General features: G+C 38.6%; 1 protein-coding gene across 6 annotated transcripts in view; it reads left to right on the top strand.

Annotated features, from left to right (window-relative positions):
• Window positions 1–15,559, top strand: part of anks1b (ankyrin repeat and sterile alpha motif domain containing 1B) — a 210,699-nt gene that overhangs the window by 82,004 nt on the left and 113,136 nt on the right. For all 6 annotated transcript variants that reach the window (XM_067391990.1, XM_067391989.1, XM_067391988.1 and 3 more), the window contains one exon: window positions 11,464–11,614. In XM_067391990.1, the coding sequence (XP_067248091.1) occupies window positions 11,464–11,614 (151 nt within the window). The remainder of the gene's footprint in view (window positions 1–11,463; window positions 11,615–15,559) is intronic.

Raw genomic sequence — 15,559 nt, 5'->3', positions numbered from 1 at the left:
TTAGCCAACAGCGAAGACCTTCAAAGACTTCCTGGGCATCTAAAAAAATTTCTTTTTATCTTTAATTCTGATTGTGGATGAAAAGATGGATGTGGAAATGTTGGGTGTATTGATGTTAAGGAGGCTTTCTTAATGCCAGAATGAGCAAGAGGGATTCCCATCCCTCAGACAGGAAGTCTAATTATCCCACAGGAAGTGTAATCGTGTCACACGCTGATCCGCCCACCTGCGCCATGTGAGGAAACCTCCTGCTACCATGGAAACAGGGATAGTGAAGGTGCCAGCAGGCTGGGGGAAGGGAGACTCCAGCTTCAGAAAGAGTTGGGGTTCCTTGGGCTGCTTCTGCACCCGCAAACCAATCCTGAACTCCGTCACTGACTCTACTCCGCAGGGAGAGAGATGCACACGGATTCTGAGGGGTTCTCGTAGTTGCTAGGAGACACAGAATTCATAAAGTGCAAGGCGTGGGATATCCACCCACTTCCCAATTGACAGATCTGAGTCTCCATCAAAACAGGTGCGTCACAGCACTGCGCAATAACATCCAGAGAAAACATCCAGAGACAGAGAGAGAGACTGGGTATCAGCCGCTGCTTTCTCATTCAAGCTGCTCTCCAGCATTCCTCTGCCTCTCTTTTTATATTTTTCTATCCATTCTTGTTTTCGCCATCTATTTTTTTTTTTTGTTACATCATATATTTGCGTATTTAAAATCTGGGCTGTGCATTTGTGTTGTTTGTTTCTATGGATTGCACTGTTTTTTCCACCTCTAATCCAAGTGCTGCAGTCAGCAAACTTGCTTTTAATATTTATGCAGAAAATGTGTTGTGATTTCAGATCAGAGTAAGCGCTCCCATCTGTAGCATGTGCTTTGCAATGGTTTTCTCTGCAGATGAAATTACTGTTTACAAACAGACATTATGTTGTGACACTTCTGGATTGTTTTAGCACCCTGGAAAAGACCTGTTTTAGATTAGGACTATAATATAATTGAACTGTAAATGACCAAAAAGTACTCTGTGTGGGGTTGAAACACACTTTGTGAATGAAGAAAGTATTTCTTAGAAAGCAAATCATAGGTAATATTGACTTATGCTTAAAGTAATAAGCATTCTTATTATACATTACATATATATATATATATATATATGTATATCGTTCCGAACCGTACAGTACAGATGACACAGTTCGGTGCATGCAATCAGCCAACGAATACAGTCAGTCACAGGGATCCACACTCCCATCCACAAGGGTGCGTGCATGATAATACAACTCTGTTTGTTAACCACTACAACAGGAAAAAGAGCAGAAGAAGTCCACTAGTTTGTATGCGTCAAATGCGTCTTTTCACACTCATGGACAAAGGAGAATACTTTGAAAAGCTCCTGCACTCAACTGTACGCGAAATGGAGTAGAACACAGAAAATTAAGTGTATAGGAGGGTTGGGCTTAAGCTTTGAATGTAATTAAAATATAATTTAAGTCATGCAATTTTTCATTATTCTATTTATTATAACACAAGATGTGCTTCAGTTTTGTAGCTGATTGTGACCAAATACCTTTTGTTTTTTATCAGCCCTGCAAAAAAAAAAAAAAAAAAAAAAAAGATCTATGCAAGACTGTGCCATCTAGGGGAGTAAATAACACTATGGAATGGAACAAAATGTGATTTGCACTACTGTAATAAAATAAAAGAAACCTAGCATTCAGGATTTGTTCCTTTGTCTGTAACACTTTAGTTTAAGGTCCAATTCTCACTTTTAACTAGTTGCTTATTAGCACGCGTCTTACTAGGATATTGGCTGTTTATTAGTACTTATAAACCAGGGGCCGTATTCACAAAACATCTTAAAGCTAAAAGTAGCTCCTAACTTGCCGATTTAGGAGAAACTCTTAAAAATAATGGGCGTGTCAGTCCTAATTTTAGGAGTATTACATTTTTATTTGGTATTTGGTGTGCTGTCCAATGGGATCGAGGGCTCCATGCTTGGTATTTAGCCCAAAACCAAAGTTATCCCCATATCCCCATTCGAGACTGGCGGAGGGATGCAGAAAACTGTCGAAGTAACTCGACTCTCGTCTGTGTATATATTCCTCTCTTGAGCTGATTAGAAAGACTGTTCGAATGCGTTTCTCCCAAACTTTGTTTATAAAACATAATTTGTCGCTTGAATTCTGCATTCTCTTGAGATGCAGACATCCAAGAGGTGGACAATTAACTGTATATACTAGTTTAATTAGTGACACTTAGCCTACATTTTAAAACCTTTATGGCAACAAGATGGCAACATTTTATTTTGACTATGGCAACATTGTTATTAAAATATTTATTTGAATAGGGCAACATTTGTATTTTAAAACCTTTATTTTAATATGGAAACATGACACCTCATTCTACAGTATTTCTATGATTAAATCGCTGACTCCTCGCCCATCAGCCAATCACTGTGTGTATACTCCATAGCAACGAGGTCAACCCCACCCTTACTCTTAGCTTAAGACTTCAGTCTATTCCTTAGTAAAAGTTTGTCTCAGCAGCTTTGTGAATAAGTTTTAAGAGAAAACTCTTAGCTAAGAACTTTTACTGCTATTTGGGAGAACTCTTAGTGGTAAGATGAAATGTTTTGTGAATACTGCCCCAGATATTAATGCCTTATTCTGCATGACCATATTCTACATCCCATAATCCTACCCATTACCTAAACTTAACAACTACCTTACTAACTATTAATTTTATTGAGGCAAAAGTCATAGTTAATAGATTGTTCATAGTGAGAATTGGATCCTATACTAAATTGTGGCCATTTTTCCTATTTTACTGAAATCGTACCAAACCGTGACCCCAAAACTGAGGTATATACTGAACCATGACTTCTGTGTACTGTTACACCCCTAATATACACACACACACACACACACACACACATATATATATATATATACATAGTTCTGTCATGAAACTCTAGATGATGGGTCTTAAAAGCTTATGATAATTACAGCGTATACTGGCACAAGCTGATTGGTCCATGTCACATCTGCAGCCAATGAGCTTGTTGCTTACACATTTAAATGGCTGGTTACATTTACTACTTTTCTTTTTCTTTTTTTTCTGCCGGGCAGTGTGTATATATAAAACCGTAGCACTGCTAATCGGCATCACTAAAGTGGTTTTATTTCCGAAAGACCTAGAAGGGCGGTTGCTTCTTGTGGTCCTGAAAATTTCATTTTTGTTATCCTCAGTTTGCATACAGCATCGATTATGCCTAAATTATGCAATTACATTGCTTGTATAGAAGTAATTTGGTTGGTCTTGTCCAGCTTGATGACTTTGTGACCTCAAAAAAGCCTCTAATTACAGCTAATTAAATGCTCCGGGAAGTGAAGTTTTTCATGTGTATTGTCCATTTTAATTGAGCAGAATGGCTTTATATGTGTGTGTGAGTTTGTATTAGAAGAAACTTTTGTCCCTATGGTCTCACTGACTGCCCAGTGTGATTTAGGAGCCGCTCGCCGTGTTTAATAGATCACTCTGAAAACAGTGCTGGGATAAGAATCCTAAACGACCGGTCGGTTTTTATGAGCCGTTTAAACCCAAATACAAGAGATGGAGCGTGAACGGGCTATGCTGCATATAAATATACAGCCTTCATAAAGCTGGATTCAACATAAACGCCTTATTAAAGGATGATTTATTAAAAATATTAACTTGGTTTAGGAGCGATTTCAGTAATAAAAGTTATTTACCACCAAGCGACAAGGCACAATAACATTTTCTCATATGCTTTGTTCCTATCTATGTTTGTGCAGTTCTCCTGATACCAGTTTTGTGTGGCATTAAAATTGAATGAACGACCACCATCAGTGCTTCTGCTGGTAAGCATTGACGCAGTCTCTGACTCTCCACGCTGGAAATCATCGTTGTTAAAGTGTTCGGATTACTCACATTACGGCTTTTGTTACACCGTAATAATATAAAGGAAAGCCTTGACTTGAGCAGCGGGCTCCCTCGAGTGATTGCATTAAACGTTTCCTCCGTCATATTTGTTTTAATCTTCATCGTCCTCCTCCTCCTATCCCACAGTGTGGCATAATCTCTTTTGTATATCCGTGACTCATGTAAATCTCAGAACCCCGACAGTGGCTTCATCTACCGAGAAGGTTTCAGCACTTCCTCCTAGGTGCTGAGAGATAATTAGGGCAACTAATGAATGTTAACTTCTCCCAGAGTGTACAGGCTGTGCATGATAAGGTGATGACGGTTCTTCCTGCGTAAGAAAGCTCTCAGGAGGACTCAAAACTCAAAATGCCTCCGGCCTCCCTGCTGGCCCTTTATGGACTATCTGCTCTCAGTGTGTTTGGTTGACTAGCTTAGTTTTTTCCTACTTTGTCCTGCTTTTTTCCATATTGTCACTTTCTCGTCACTCTCTCATTTGTTAGTTTACTTTTAAAAGTTAATGCCTGTTTCACTTGTGGAAAAACAGAATAAAACCGTTGATGACTCAACCATGCACTACACAGATTTTTGTCCAATCAGAGGATCTCTAGAATGAGAATGCCCCGCCCCTAGTTCCACTGATTACTTAGTGGCAAAACATAATTTTAGCTAAATTAATTAAGAGATACTTTTATTTTATTTTCATTCCATGTCTGTTAGCTTTGCAGCCAACTCAAAAATTCACAATTAATTTAATTATTGCACCTAAAGCTTATTGGCTGTTGTTAAAGGGTTAGTTCACACAAACATGAAAATTCTGTCATTAATTACTCACCTTCATGTCGTTCCACACCCATAAGACCTTCATTCATCTTCAGAACACAAATTAAGATATTTTTGATAAAATCCAATGGCTCATTGAGGCCTGCATTCCCAGCAAGATCATGTTTTCAATGCCCAGAAAGGTACTAAAGACATATTTAAAACAGTTCATGTGACTACAGTGGTTCAACCTTAATATTATAAAGTGACGAGAATACTTTTTATGCGCCAAAAAAACAAAATAACGACTTTATTCAACAGTATCTAGTGATGGGCGATCTCAAAACACTGCTTGACGAATCTTTTGTTTCGAATCAGTGGTCCGGAATGCCAAAATCATGTGATTTCAGTAAACGAGGCTTTGTTGCATCATAAGTGTTTTCGAAATTTCAATAGTTCACGTGACTTTGTCAGTTTGATACACGCTCCGAATCACTGATTCAAAACAAAAGATTGGTAAAGCTTCAAAGCTTCATGAAGCAGTGTTTTGAAATCGGCCATCACTAGATATTGTTGAATTAAGTCGCTGTTTTTTTGTTTTGTTTTGGCGCACAAAAAGTATTCTCGCCGCTTTATAATATTAAAGGTCCCATTTTTCGTGTTTTTTTTAAGCTTTGATTGTGTTTATAGTGTGCAATATAACATGTGTTCATGTTTCGCATGTAAAAAAACACAGTATTTTTCACATAATTTACTTATCTGTATACCGCTGTTTCCACTGTCATGAAAAAGGGCTGATGACTTCCTTGTTCTATGAAGTCCCTCCTTCAGAAATACGTAACGAGTTCTGATTGTGCCAGCGGTTCCTGTGTTGTGATTCGACAGCAGTTTAGCGCATATTGCCCGGAAAGGTCACGCCTCTTACCATAACGTTGAGATGCACACGCTCAGTGTTATTGTAAACATGTCTTTAATTTTACCCTATCAATTTGAGCCGGAATCAGACCCGGTGATTGGACTGCGGGATGAAAATAACAGCGTTTCGACGACATGGCGACAAACACACTCTACAAACGCAACTCTTGTGTATTCCTGTGGGCGGAGAATAGTCAAAAAACTGTTTTAGTGACGTCATTAAAGAAGGAAGTAGAGGGATGTAGTCCAAACTGGCGGTTCGATGTAGGCGACTTCTGTTAAATAAAATATCTCGCTTGGCATTGAACTTTGAGCTTTAAAATTTTACAGATTTTATTTATACTCTAACAACAACATTACACACTAACTAAAGTTTGAAACATGGGATCACGAAGAACGGGACCTTTAAGGTTGAACCGCTGTAGTCACATGAACTGTTTTAACTATGTCTTTAGTAGCTTTCTAGGCAGTGAAAAAGGAAATGGTCTTGCTGGCAATGCAGGCCTTACTGAGTCATCGGATTTTATCAAAACTATCTTAATTTGTGTTCCAAAGATGAACGAAGGTCTTACGGGTGTGGAACGACATGAGGGTGAGTAATTAATGACAGAATTTTCATTTTGGGTGAACTAACCCTTTAATCCATTCAATTATATTTTGCTCCAATTTCCATGTTTTAATAGGAAATGCATCAATGAGATAAAACTGCCATATTTAAGAGATTTTATTGGATCTGCTAGAAAGCCCAAAATTGCTTTTTACTGAAAAAAAACAAACAAAAAAAAAAAACATAAGAAATGACATAATGATGGACCTTGACAAAATTTAACACTATTTTCTGATCATGTGTTTTACAAATAGACTGTCTAATGTATGATGACACAATAATCTGTGCTGTTTGTCACAAATATAATAAGGAAAATTCTTTTTCAAGCAACAATATAGATTTATTTTCAATTGAGCAATTCAAAGTACTGTTTTATATAACAGTCAATCTTCTCAATCCAATTATCGGTAATAGGTGTAGCAAAAGGTTATTTTGGATCATATTTGTTAGCATTCCCTGACAAAACAAAGCCTTCAGGCCTTTAATCACAAAAAAAAAAAAAAAAAACACTATTCCTCTCAGCATTTGGGATCTGACCTGCAGATTTAACCTTCTTTGTTTCCTCAACCTGTGAGCTGAAGGAAAAGTGCATCACAGAGTTCATAGTTACATCGGGAACAGGTGCTAAATCTCCAAAGGTGTTTAATAGGAGAAAGTAATAACTGTAGTCAGACATTTTTATGAAATTCGGAAATCATCGCCACTTCAATTAGCTAATTTTCTTTCTCCAACTCTCTGTTTTCTCTCTCTATTATCTCTTGCACTAAGTCCGTTATATATCAGGCAGAATGAGATTATTTTGGCTGGAAGTCTTTTAGTGAGAAACTGGCTGTCTTGAACAGGCTACTTTATCTTGCTGCTGCTGATATTATGTATTTGTAGTTGCTTCATTTTCCTGCTTATTGTTTGTTCGGTTTATAATGAAGCCTCACAGTGAAGCATATTGCAACAAAATTGTGTAAGCCTTACTTCCCTCCACCGGTATCATCTCTGCATGCAAAGCCCTCCTCTAAAGCACATGACCAAACTTATCTTCCCTCTCTCGCTTTATATCAATCCCTCTATCTGTTCTGAGAAGGTCTCTGAGGGCCTTTTATGCTGTGGGGTCCTCCTCCAAAATATGCATAGCTCAGATTAGAAAAGCACAGGAAATGACAGTGGCCATTCAGATCAGATACTGTGTCAACTGAGAAAAGAGCGAGTGACAGAACTCTGGATAAATGTGAAGAAAACCAAAGGGAATAAAGCAAAAAGAGCTGATTAAAGAAGAAAATGAGAAAGGGAGGAAGAGAAGAGTTAAGCCGGCAGTAAAAGTCTGTCAGGCCCCATGTGATCACATGTGCAGCTGAAGATTGCAGACGTGACTGAGGGCCGTCCGGGCAGATTTCCTATTTGAATCTGAGTCCAGCAACTGCAGTTCTACATCAGCACGCTAATTACTGACTTGAATCGCTTCTGTTTGTTTTGTAGTCTTCCTTTTCTGAGAAAAAAAAATGAAGTTCCTCTCTCTGCTGTCAGAGAGAGATAGGGAAAGAGAACAAGAGTTGTAGTGTGCTCGGACAGTCAGGCGCAGCGGGGTCATTTTGTTCGTACGCAGAAGAGTTGGAATTTCAGTCACAGTGAAGAAATCAGGATTCGCAAGAGATAAACAGGTACTTTTTTAACATAAGTGTGTACTGTATATTCTTGACTGTGTGTGTGCGTTTACACGTTTGCGACAAAACTGTCCTTAGAAGAGATCTAAATCTGACTAAATGATTAGTGACAAATATGATTCATCAACAGAATTTTAATAATTATATATTGAATTATTTTATTATATTATTTAATATTATTATTATATTCATTTTTATGATCACTATTATTATTATTTATGATATTACTTTTATTTATTTGGTTGTTTATTAAATATATATATATATAAATTTATTTAATTTTTGCTATTTTACAAATGCTCAATGTTTTCTTACGGGTTAAGGTTTAGGTTATTTCACCAGCAGTAAAACTACCTTCAGTGAAGGAAGATTGTAATCCACAACTTTGCTGTAGTTTTTTTCTCATTCTATTCAGCCAGTGGGTAGTTTCCTGTGCAAGCGTGTGCATGCTAGCGCACAATGCAGGAAACCACTGATTCAAAGCCCGTGCATTTCCCCTCCTTCCTGCTCTCTAAGTATTTTCCTCGGCGTGTGCCTGGCTCCTCTGTCCCGCCCCACAGTGCTATTTAAACTGACACAGAAAGTCCAAAAGTGTAAGTTCTTGTGAACGCAGCTTTGATCTCTCTCCATCTTTCTCTCTGTCTCACCTCTCTATTATTTCTCTCTGTTGATTTCTCTGCGTGGCTCTCTGGAGGGCCTCTGTTCTTTCTGACTGGAGCTTTATTTAGTGTGGCTCAAATGGAAAGAGAGGGGAAAATGATCATTAGAGGAACTTTTTTTTGACTTTGACCAGTAAGCACCATTCAGAACTCCCTAGAATCGTGGAGGCAAATTTTGCAAGCACCAATCAAACTTTCTTCAGAGAATCTAGTTGTGAAACAACAACCACAGTAACCACCCAGAACACCCTAGTAACACCCTGGCAACCACCCATAACAAACTCCCTAGCGTTATGTAGATGACTTCAGGCAAGCACCACTCAATTACACAATTACCTAGCAATGCTCTAGCAACCACCTAGTGAACACTCTATGCTATAGAAACCACTAGATGTAGGGTAGAGATAGCTTATTCGCATCAGAAGGAATAACGAATTCTGCCAGATAATAGAGAAAATATTCGTCAGACACTGAATGAGCTGAAATAGCTTATTATTATACATAAACTTTTAAAACCATTATGCAATAATGAGTGTGTGAAGTAAATGAGTGTAAACTCTATGAATGAAATGAGCGCAGAAATCAGAGCTTGGCAAGAGTAATATCAACTAAAATACTACATCATACAATTTTTTTTACTATTTGATATGTCTATTTAAATTATTTAAACCTTGTACGATATGATACACAAATGAATGAATTAAGCACAGCACAGTCGCAAATCAGATAGCGTTTTTCTCTGCCTCACTCTCGATACATCAAGCATTTATGTATAATATATATATATATATATATTGTTCAGATTTGCATTTGTATATGCATAGTAATAATTGTTTTAGCAATTTTCAGCCAATGTGAATATTTTCTTTCATCTTCCACGTTCTCTAATCAGCTATTTATAGAGTTCAAGTCCTCTTATTTGGATGTTTGTCCTGACATAACTCTGTACACAAAGTTTTTTCCCCCTTTTATTCAACATTAAGCATTATTGTTTTAATTAGAAGATATTTAAATACTTAATTTTCAGATCAGGAAAGGTCCCTGAGCTGGCTCCACTCCACACCCCTAGTAACCACACTTCAGTAGCCACAGCAAACACACTAGCTCCCACCGAGGCCCTAGAAACTACCCATGAAAATCTAGCATCATGGAAGCAACATTTGCACTACACAAGCACTACTCACAATAACCTAGCAACACCTTAGCAACACACAAATGGGCAAACACCGCTAACAGTCACTTAGAAATGCCCTAGTAACAAACTAAACCACTCTAGTAACCACTTAGCAACCACAATGAACACTCTAGTAGCGACCTAGTAAACACAACCAACACCATAGCAACCACCTAGCAATGCCTTAGCAATTACCCACAGCTGTCTACCATCATAAGGCAGGAACACAGAAAGCCGACAGTCGGGAGCTCGTTGGTCCGTCGGGCCATCTGATCATTCTGATTGGCTGTTCAGCTACTGCCGCCTGCTGTTTTGGAAAGGCATTTCATACCACGCAGGCGCAGAACTGATGTCGGTTTGGTGTGGCAGGGCAACTTTGGACCCAGACGCTGCCGACGTGAGCAAACCCTGCAGTCTGCTTTCGTCGTCACTAGTTCGTCGGCGTCGGCTTGGTGTGTTCTGGCCTATAGAGGCAACTTTTGCATGGGCAAGCACCACTCACAACAATCATTTAGCAATGCCACTTAGAACCCACTTAGAAAATGCAAAATCTAGCTGTTCTAGGATAGCTGACCCAGAAAACCATATAACAACACCTTTGCAACCACCCAGAACACCCTAGCATTGTGAAGGTGACTTTTACAAGGGCCGCTCACAAACAGAGAACCTAAACAAAGCTAGTTGTGACTTGTGAAACAGCAACATAAACCCCCCCATGCAAACACTGTAGCATTATTGAGACAACTTCTGCATGTGCAGACACCACTTACTGTACAATCACCTAGCAATGCCCAGCCAGATCACTCTAGTAACCACCTAGCGACCCCCTAGTAACCATAATGAACACAATAGTATCGCGTAGTAGCCTCAACCAGTGTCTTAGCAACTACCTAGCAATGCCCTGGCAACTACTCACAGCAATCTAGCATCATGGAAGCGACTTTTGCATGGGCAAGCACCTCTCCTTCTTACTAATTGTAAATTTCCTTTGCACACAACACTTTGAATCACAAGCAGATTCAGATTCTGCGGTTATGAATAATCATACCCAAGTTAATACATGTTTAATCACGTTTATATACGTTTTAAACCACCTGTGTCTGAGTGTGTATGGAGAATGAATGTTGGAAGAAGGATTTAATTTACTTTTAACCAACACCTGATCTTGAGTGTCTATATGGAATTACCTGAACAGCTGTATCATAGAAGCATCAGGAGAGAAACAGAGAGAGAGACAAAGGTCTTTCTTTCAATCCCATGTGATAAATCGCCCTTCCCCTGTGCCCGGTGTATGATGGATGTGTCTAATGCTTTCTGGGTGATGCAGGATTTGGCACTGACAGGTAGAGTAATAGTTGTCTGAGAAGAAATCGATGGGGTTCATGGGAAATAAGTGCGATGACAATGGGGGCAGCTTGGCCTGTGCTATGTTTACTTTGAGGGATGGTTGCCCTCACACGCCTGCCGTGTTGCACCCATGAAGACAAACAGGCAGCAGGAGGTGATGGCAATATTTCACTGAAGATGATAGAGCAGGGTATCACAGGTGGCTATTTATCCCTGTCATTCTGCGCGTGAGACAGAACGGTTTGTCTTTATGGGAATAAACTCTCAATTGGATGCGGAGTATCTTTTTCACACTTGAAAAAAATGTTGGCTTTTTTTTTTTTTTTTTTTTTTTTTTTTTTTAGAAAATTATCTTTTAAAACATCTGTCTGTCTATCTAAAGACTGGTTTCTGTTATGTTGTTTGTGCAGGACAGTCGATGTGGTGAAATTGCCCATTCTCCATCATTGGATGTGTTTTTACCAGAGGATGAGGACAACCCTTACGAGTCAGTGGCTACAGCTGTCACACGCAAACCCTGCTCTCTGGACATCCAGCTCCACAACGCCTGTCCTCGCAATGGTTGGTAACTTCAAATTAATGAAAACTAGCAAAAAAATCAATCAATAGAACATTGATGTAAATAATCTCCACACTAACTCAGCATTTATACCTATCAGAAAAATACTTTGTGCACCTCATTAAGTCAACATAAATCATTAGCAATGCATTTTTGTTCCATTTGATGTATTTCCATGTCAAACAAGATACTCAATAAGGAAAAAATGGGCAGGACTTTATTGTATCAATTGGTACAATGAGCAGAATAATTGCAACAAAAAGGGAAAAAAGTGGACTGAAGGTTAAAAAGCATGATGCTCGTGGTGTCAGAACGCCAGTCATGTCCGAATTAGCATATAGCATGTGTTATGCCTAAGACGTCTCGGACAGTCTAACGGCAGATAAAAATAAACAGTAAATAAAGTACTTTTGAGTGATTCGTTACAAAAGTGTGCATCAAATATGCTAAACATAGAAGTTTGAATGTGTGTCATGTGGAAACGATCAGTCATTTAAAAAAAAAAAAATACAACTGTATATGCTTTATATAAACAGATGATCGCCTTGTACGCGTTTCCGCTTTCCACATTCTTCAAAAAGCTTGCGCCGTATGTCATACACCTTCCCTATTCTACATACAGAAAAAAAGGTCAGTAGAGTAGAATAGGGAAGGCATACGGTGCAAGCTTTTTGAAGAATGCGGAAAGCGGAAGCACGTGCAAGGTGATCACTTGTGTTTATAAAGCTTACAGTTGTATTTTTTTCGAAAATGGCTAGATAAGACCCTTATTCCTCGTCTGTAATTTTGACCTTCAACCGTTTGGAGGCCATTGAAGTCCACTATAAGGAGAATAATCCTGGAATGTTTTCACCAAAAACCTTCATTTCTTTTCGACTGATGAAAGAAAGACATGAACATCTTGAATGACATGGAGGTGAGTAAATTATCAGGAAAATTTGATTTAAAAGTGGACTAATCCACACATGCACGCACATTGAGCTTCTTCTTTTCCTTTTAATGGTGGTTGGCAAATCCACTTTAAGGTGCATACTGCCACCTACTGCAAAACACCTGCATGACAGCTGACTTAAAATAAAGGTTCGGGCTTAGGATAGCCGATACTGATAAGTTAAAAAATTCTAAATCGGCCCCGATACTAATACTTGAGATAGGCTTGGAAACATCCATAATAATCAAGTCAAGTCAAGTCACCTTTATTTACATAGCACTTTTTACAATGCAGATTGTGTCAAAGCAGCTTTACAGTGATAACTGGTATATAATTTTGGCTGCATAGCAGCTCTTAAAGAATAGTGTCAATGCAGGCAGATCAAAGCACTGTTGAATAAATGTCAAGAATACTGTTGAATATCAAATGTCAAATCAAATGTCAAGTGTCCCCAACTAAGCAAGCCAAAGGCGACAGCAGCAAGGAACCCAAACTCCAACAGGTGACATCAGGTGGCAAACAGGTGGCAAATAGGTGTTAAAATGGAGAGAAAAAAAACCTTGGGAGAAACCAGGCTTAGTCGGGGGGCCAGTCCTGCTCTGGCGAACAGTGCTTTGTTACGATTCAGGTTGCTATCATAATAATAATAATAATAATTATTGCATAAAATAGTATCACAATAGCAAAGTCCCTTTAAGACAAGTCATTTCACTCGGCGGCCATCTTTGAAACGCCTCTCGGGCATCCTGGGCATCATGCAATCTCTTTGAATGGGGAAACATCAAATTCTCCAAAATTGTTCGCCAACCTTACGATTAAATTTCATATTTGAAATCACCAATGAAATCTAACAACAACCGGCACATAAATTTAGTTTCTAAACGCTCGAATCATGACAAAAAAAAACTATTTTTCAGGCTGGATCAAGCTAATGCGCATGCGCAGACCTAAATGCGCGTCTCTTTGGAGGCTTGTGTTATTCTATAGTCTTTGACAATAGTAAATGCTTCACAATCCAATCAATCTCCAGTTGCTCCCAAATCATTAATTTTCTTATTATATTGCAGTATATTATATTGTATTATGTTATATTATAAATACTTCACAGAACACTTGTCCATGCTGTATTGATTTGACAAACTCAGAACATTAGGTCCCATGGCGCCCCCCTCCTCCTCCTCTTGTCGTGGCATTTAAGTAGATGCCTATAGTACTGGGATGCTACGGCCCCTGCCGCAGTTCTTTCCTCTGGCATCATTCCTGCGGTAAGGGTTAGGGTTGTCGTGGAAACAGCTTTAGCCTTACTCAGAGAGGTTGGTGAGTCACCTGCAAGTTGTCATGGAGACGCAGTGAGCAGTGTTGCCTGTAGGCCAGTGATTCACACCTGATGCAGCTGCAGTCACTGTTTATCTCCCAGATGACTCTATTAATGCAGCCGCACAGTCTGGTGGGACTTCACTTGATGTGTGTGTGTGAGCGAAAGTGTGTGTTGTACTATTTCCTGTGTTACTGTACTTTAACCCTCTGTTTGTGCTTGTGCGGTTGTTTGCATGAATATTTGTGGATTTTGACAGCTCTATTTCTGCCCCCCCCCTGGTTTCTCCAGAAGCATGAAATCACAGGACTCTGTGATTATAGTCAACACTGCAGTTTTGTGCTGCAGGATAGCAGAGGACCAATCAAAACACTCACATCAGTATATCCAACAATAAATAGAGATGCTCACACATTTTTTAACTTTAGTTAGTGTATAATGTTGCTGTTTGAGCATAAACAACGTCTGCAAAGTTACAATGCTCAAATTCAATGCAAAGGGAGATATTTTCTTTTACAGAATTATCTGTTTAGGGACTACAACAAACGGTTGGTAGAGACTACAACAAGCTTCTTCCCATGTTAGTGACATTACTAACCATAATATTTACATAAACGCTGAACACTGGAACACGCAACAAGGGGTCGAGGCCATGTTGTGCTGCTTTAGAGAAGAGGAAGAGTTGTTGTAGAAGAGTGTTGTTGCCATGCCGTCATTTTACGCCGGACTGCTTCACAAACGAGGGTCAATTCAATGCTGGATTTGCACAAAAGATTAACATGATGCCACATGCTAGTCGATGAGTTGAATCAACTCCACAGCAACATAAATGTATCCACTAATGGCTCAGAATCATCCAGCTGCATTCTATAAGTTGTAACTTCTTCCTAAATCTTTCCACCAGTGTCCGACTCTGGTTTGAACAATGTAAGGCTGAACACCGTTACTGAAAATCGTTTTTGCTCACACCCAAATAAGGGCAAATTTGACAAGCTATAATCAATGATCTGTGGGGTATTTTCAGCTGAAACTTCACACATTCTGGAGACACCAGAGACATATATTACATCTTGTAAAAGGGGTATCATGGTCTTGGGGAAAAAAAAGACAAATTTATGGATACATTTTGATTTTAAGTAAACTTCAAATTAAGCCTAAATTTGTCTAACTTTCTGACTTCTAAACATCACAGTTTAATGTTCATTGAAATTGAAATAAGTAAGTTCATGTATTTACAAAAATATTTGTAAATCTTAAATATTCTGTGTGAATCACCTCCTTGAAATTCATTGTGTTTAGTGTATAATATATTAAATATGATGCTCCCCAATTGTAAACTGGAAATGTTTACTAAAATAATAGAGAAATAGAAATATGTCTTCATAGTTAACCTCACTAAGCCATATCCTGTATGTTAACCATGACTTGTAAAAAATGACTTGCATCCAACCAAGCGGTTGTGAAATCTTTGTTAAAAGCTACTCACAAGCAGAATACTAAAGCGATTCAAATTTACAATTAAAAAATAATGGAAGAAGGTCATGCAACTTTTATTACTGTCTGCAGCAGAAAACTAGTCAGTTCATTATTCTGCTAACTACTGTCCTTTAAGTGTCATCTAGGTAACCGTTTCCAGTCAGTTTTTTTTTTCTCTCTCTCAATAATCTTGTTTTGTGTTTCACGGTCAGGTTGTGTGGGATT

The sequence above is a fragment of the Chanodichthys erythropterus genome, chromosome 8, assembly GCF_024489055.1.
Source record: "Chanodichthys erythropterus isolate Z2021 chromosome 8, ASM2448905v1, whole genome shotgun sequence".
NCBI classification, from domain to species: domain Eukaryota; kingdom Metazoa; phylum Chordata; class Actinopteri; order Cypriniformes; family Xenocyprididae; genus Chanodichthys; species Chanodichthys erythropterus.
Note: the sequence above shows the minus strand (reverse complement) of the source record. Positions and strands in the feature narration are given on the sequence as shown.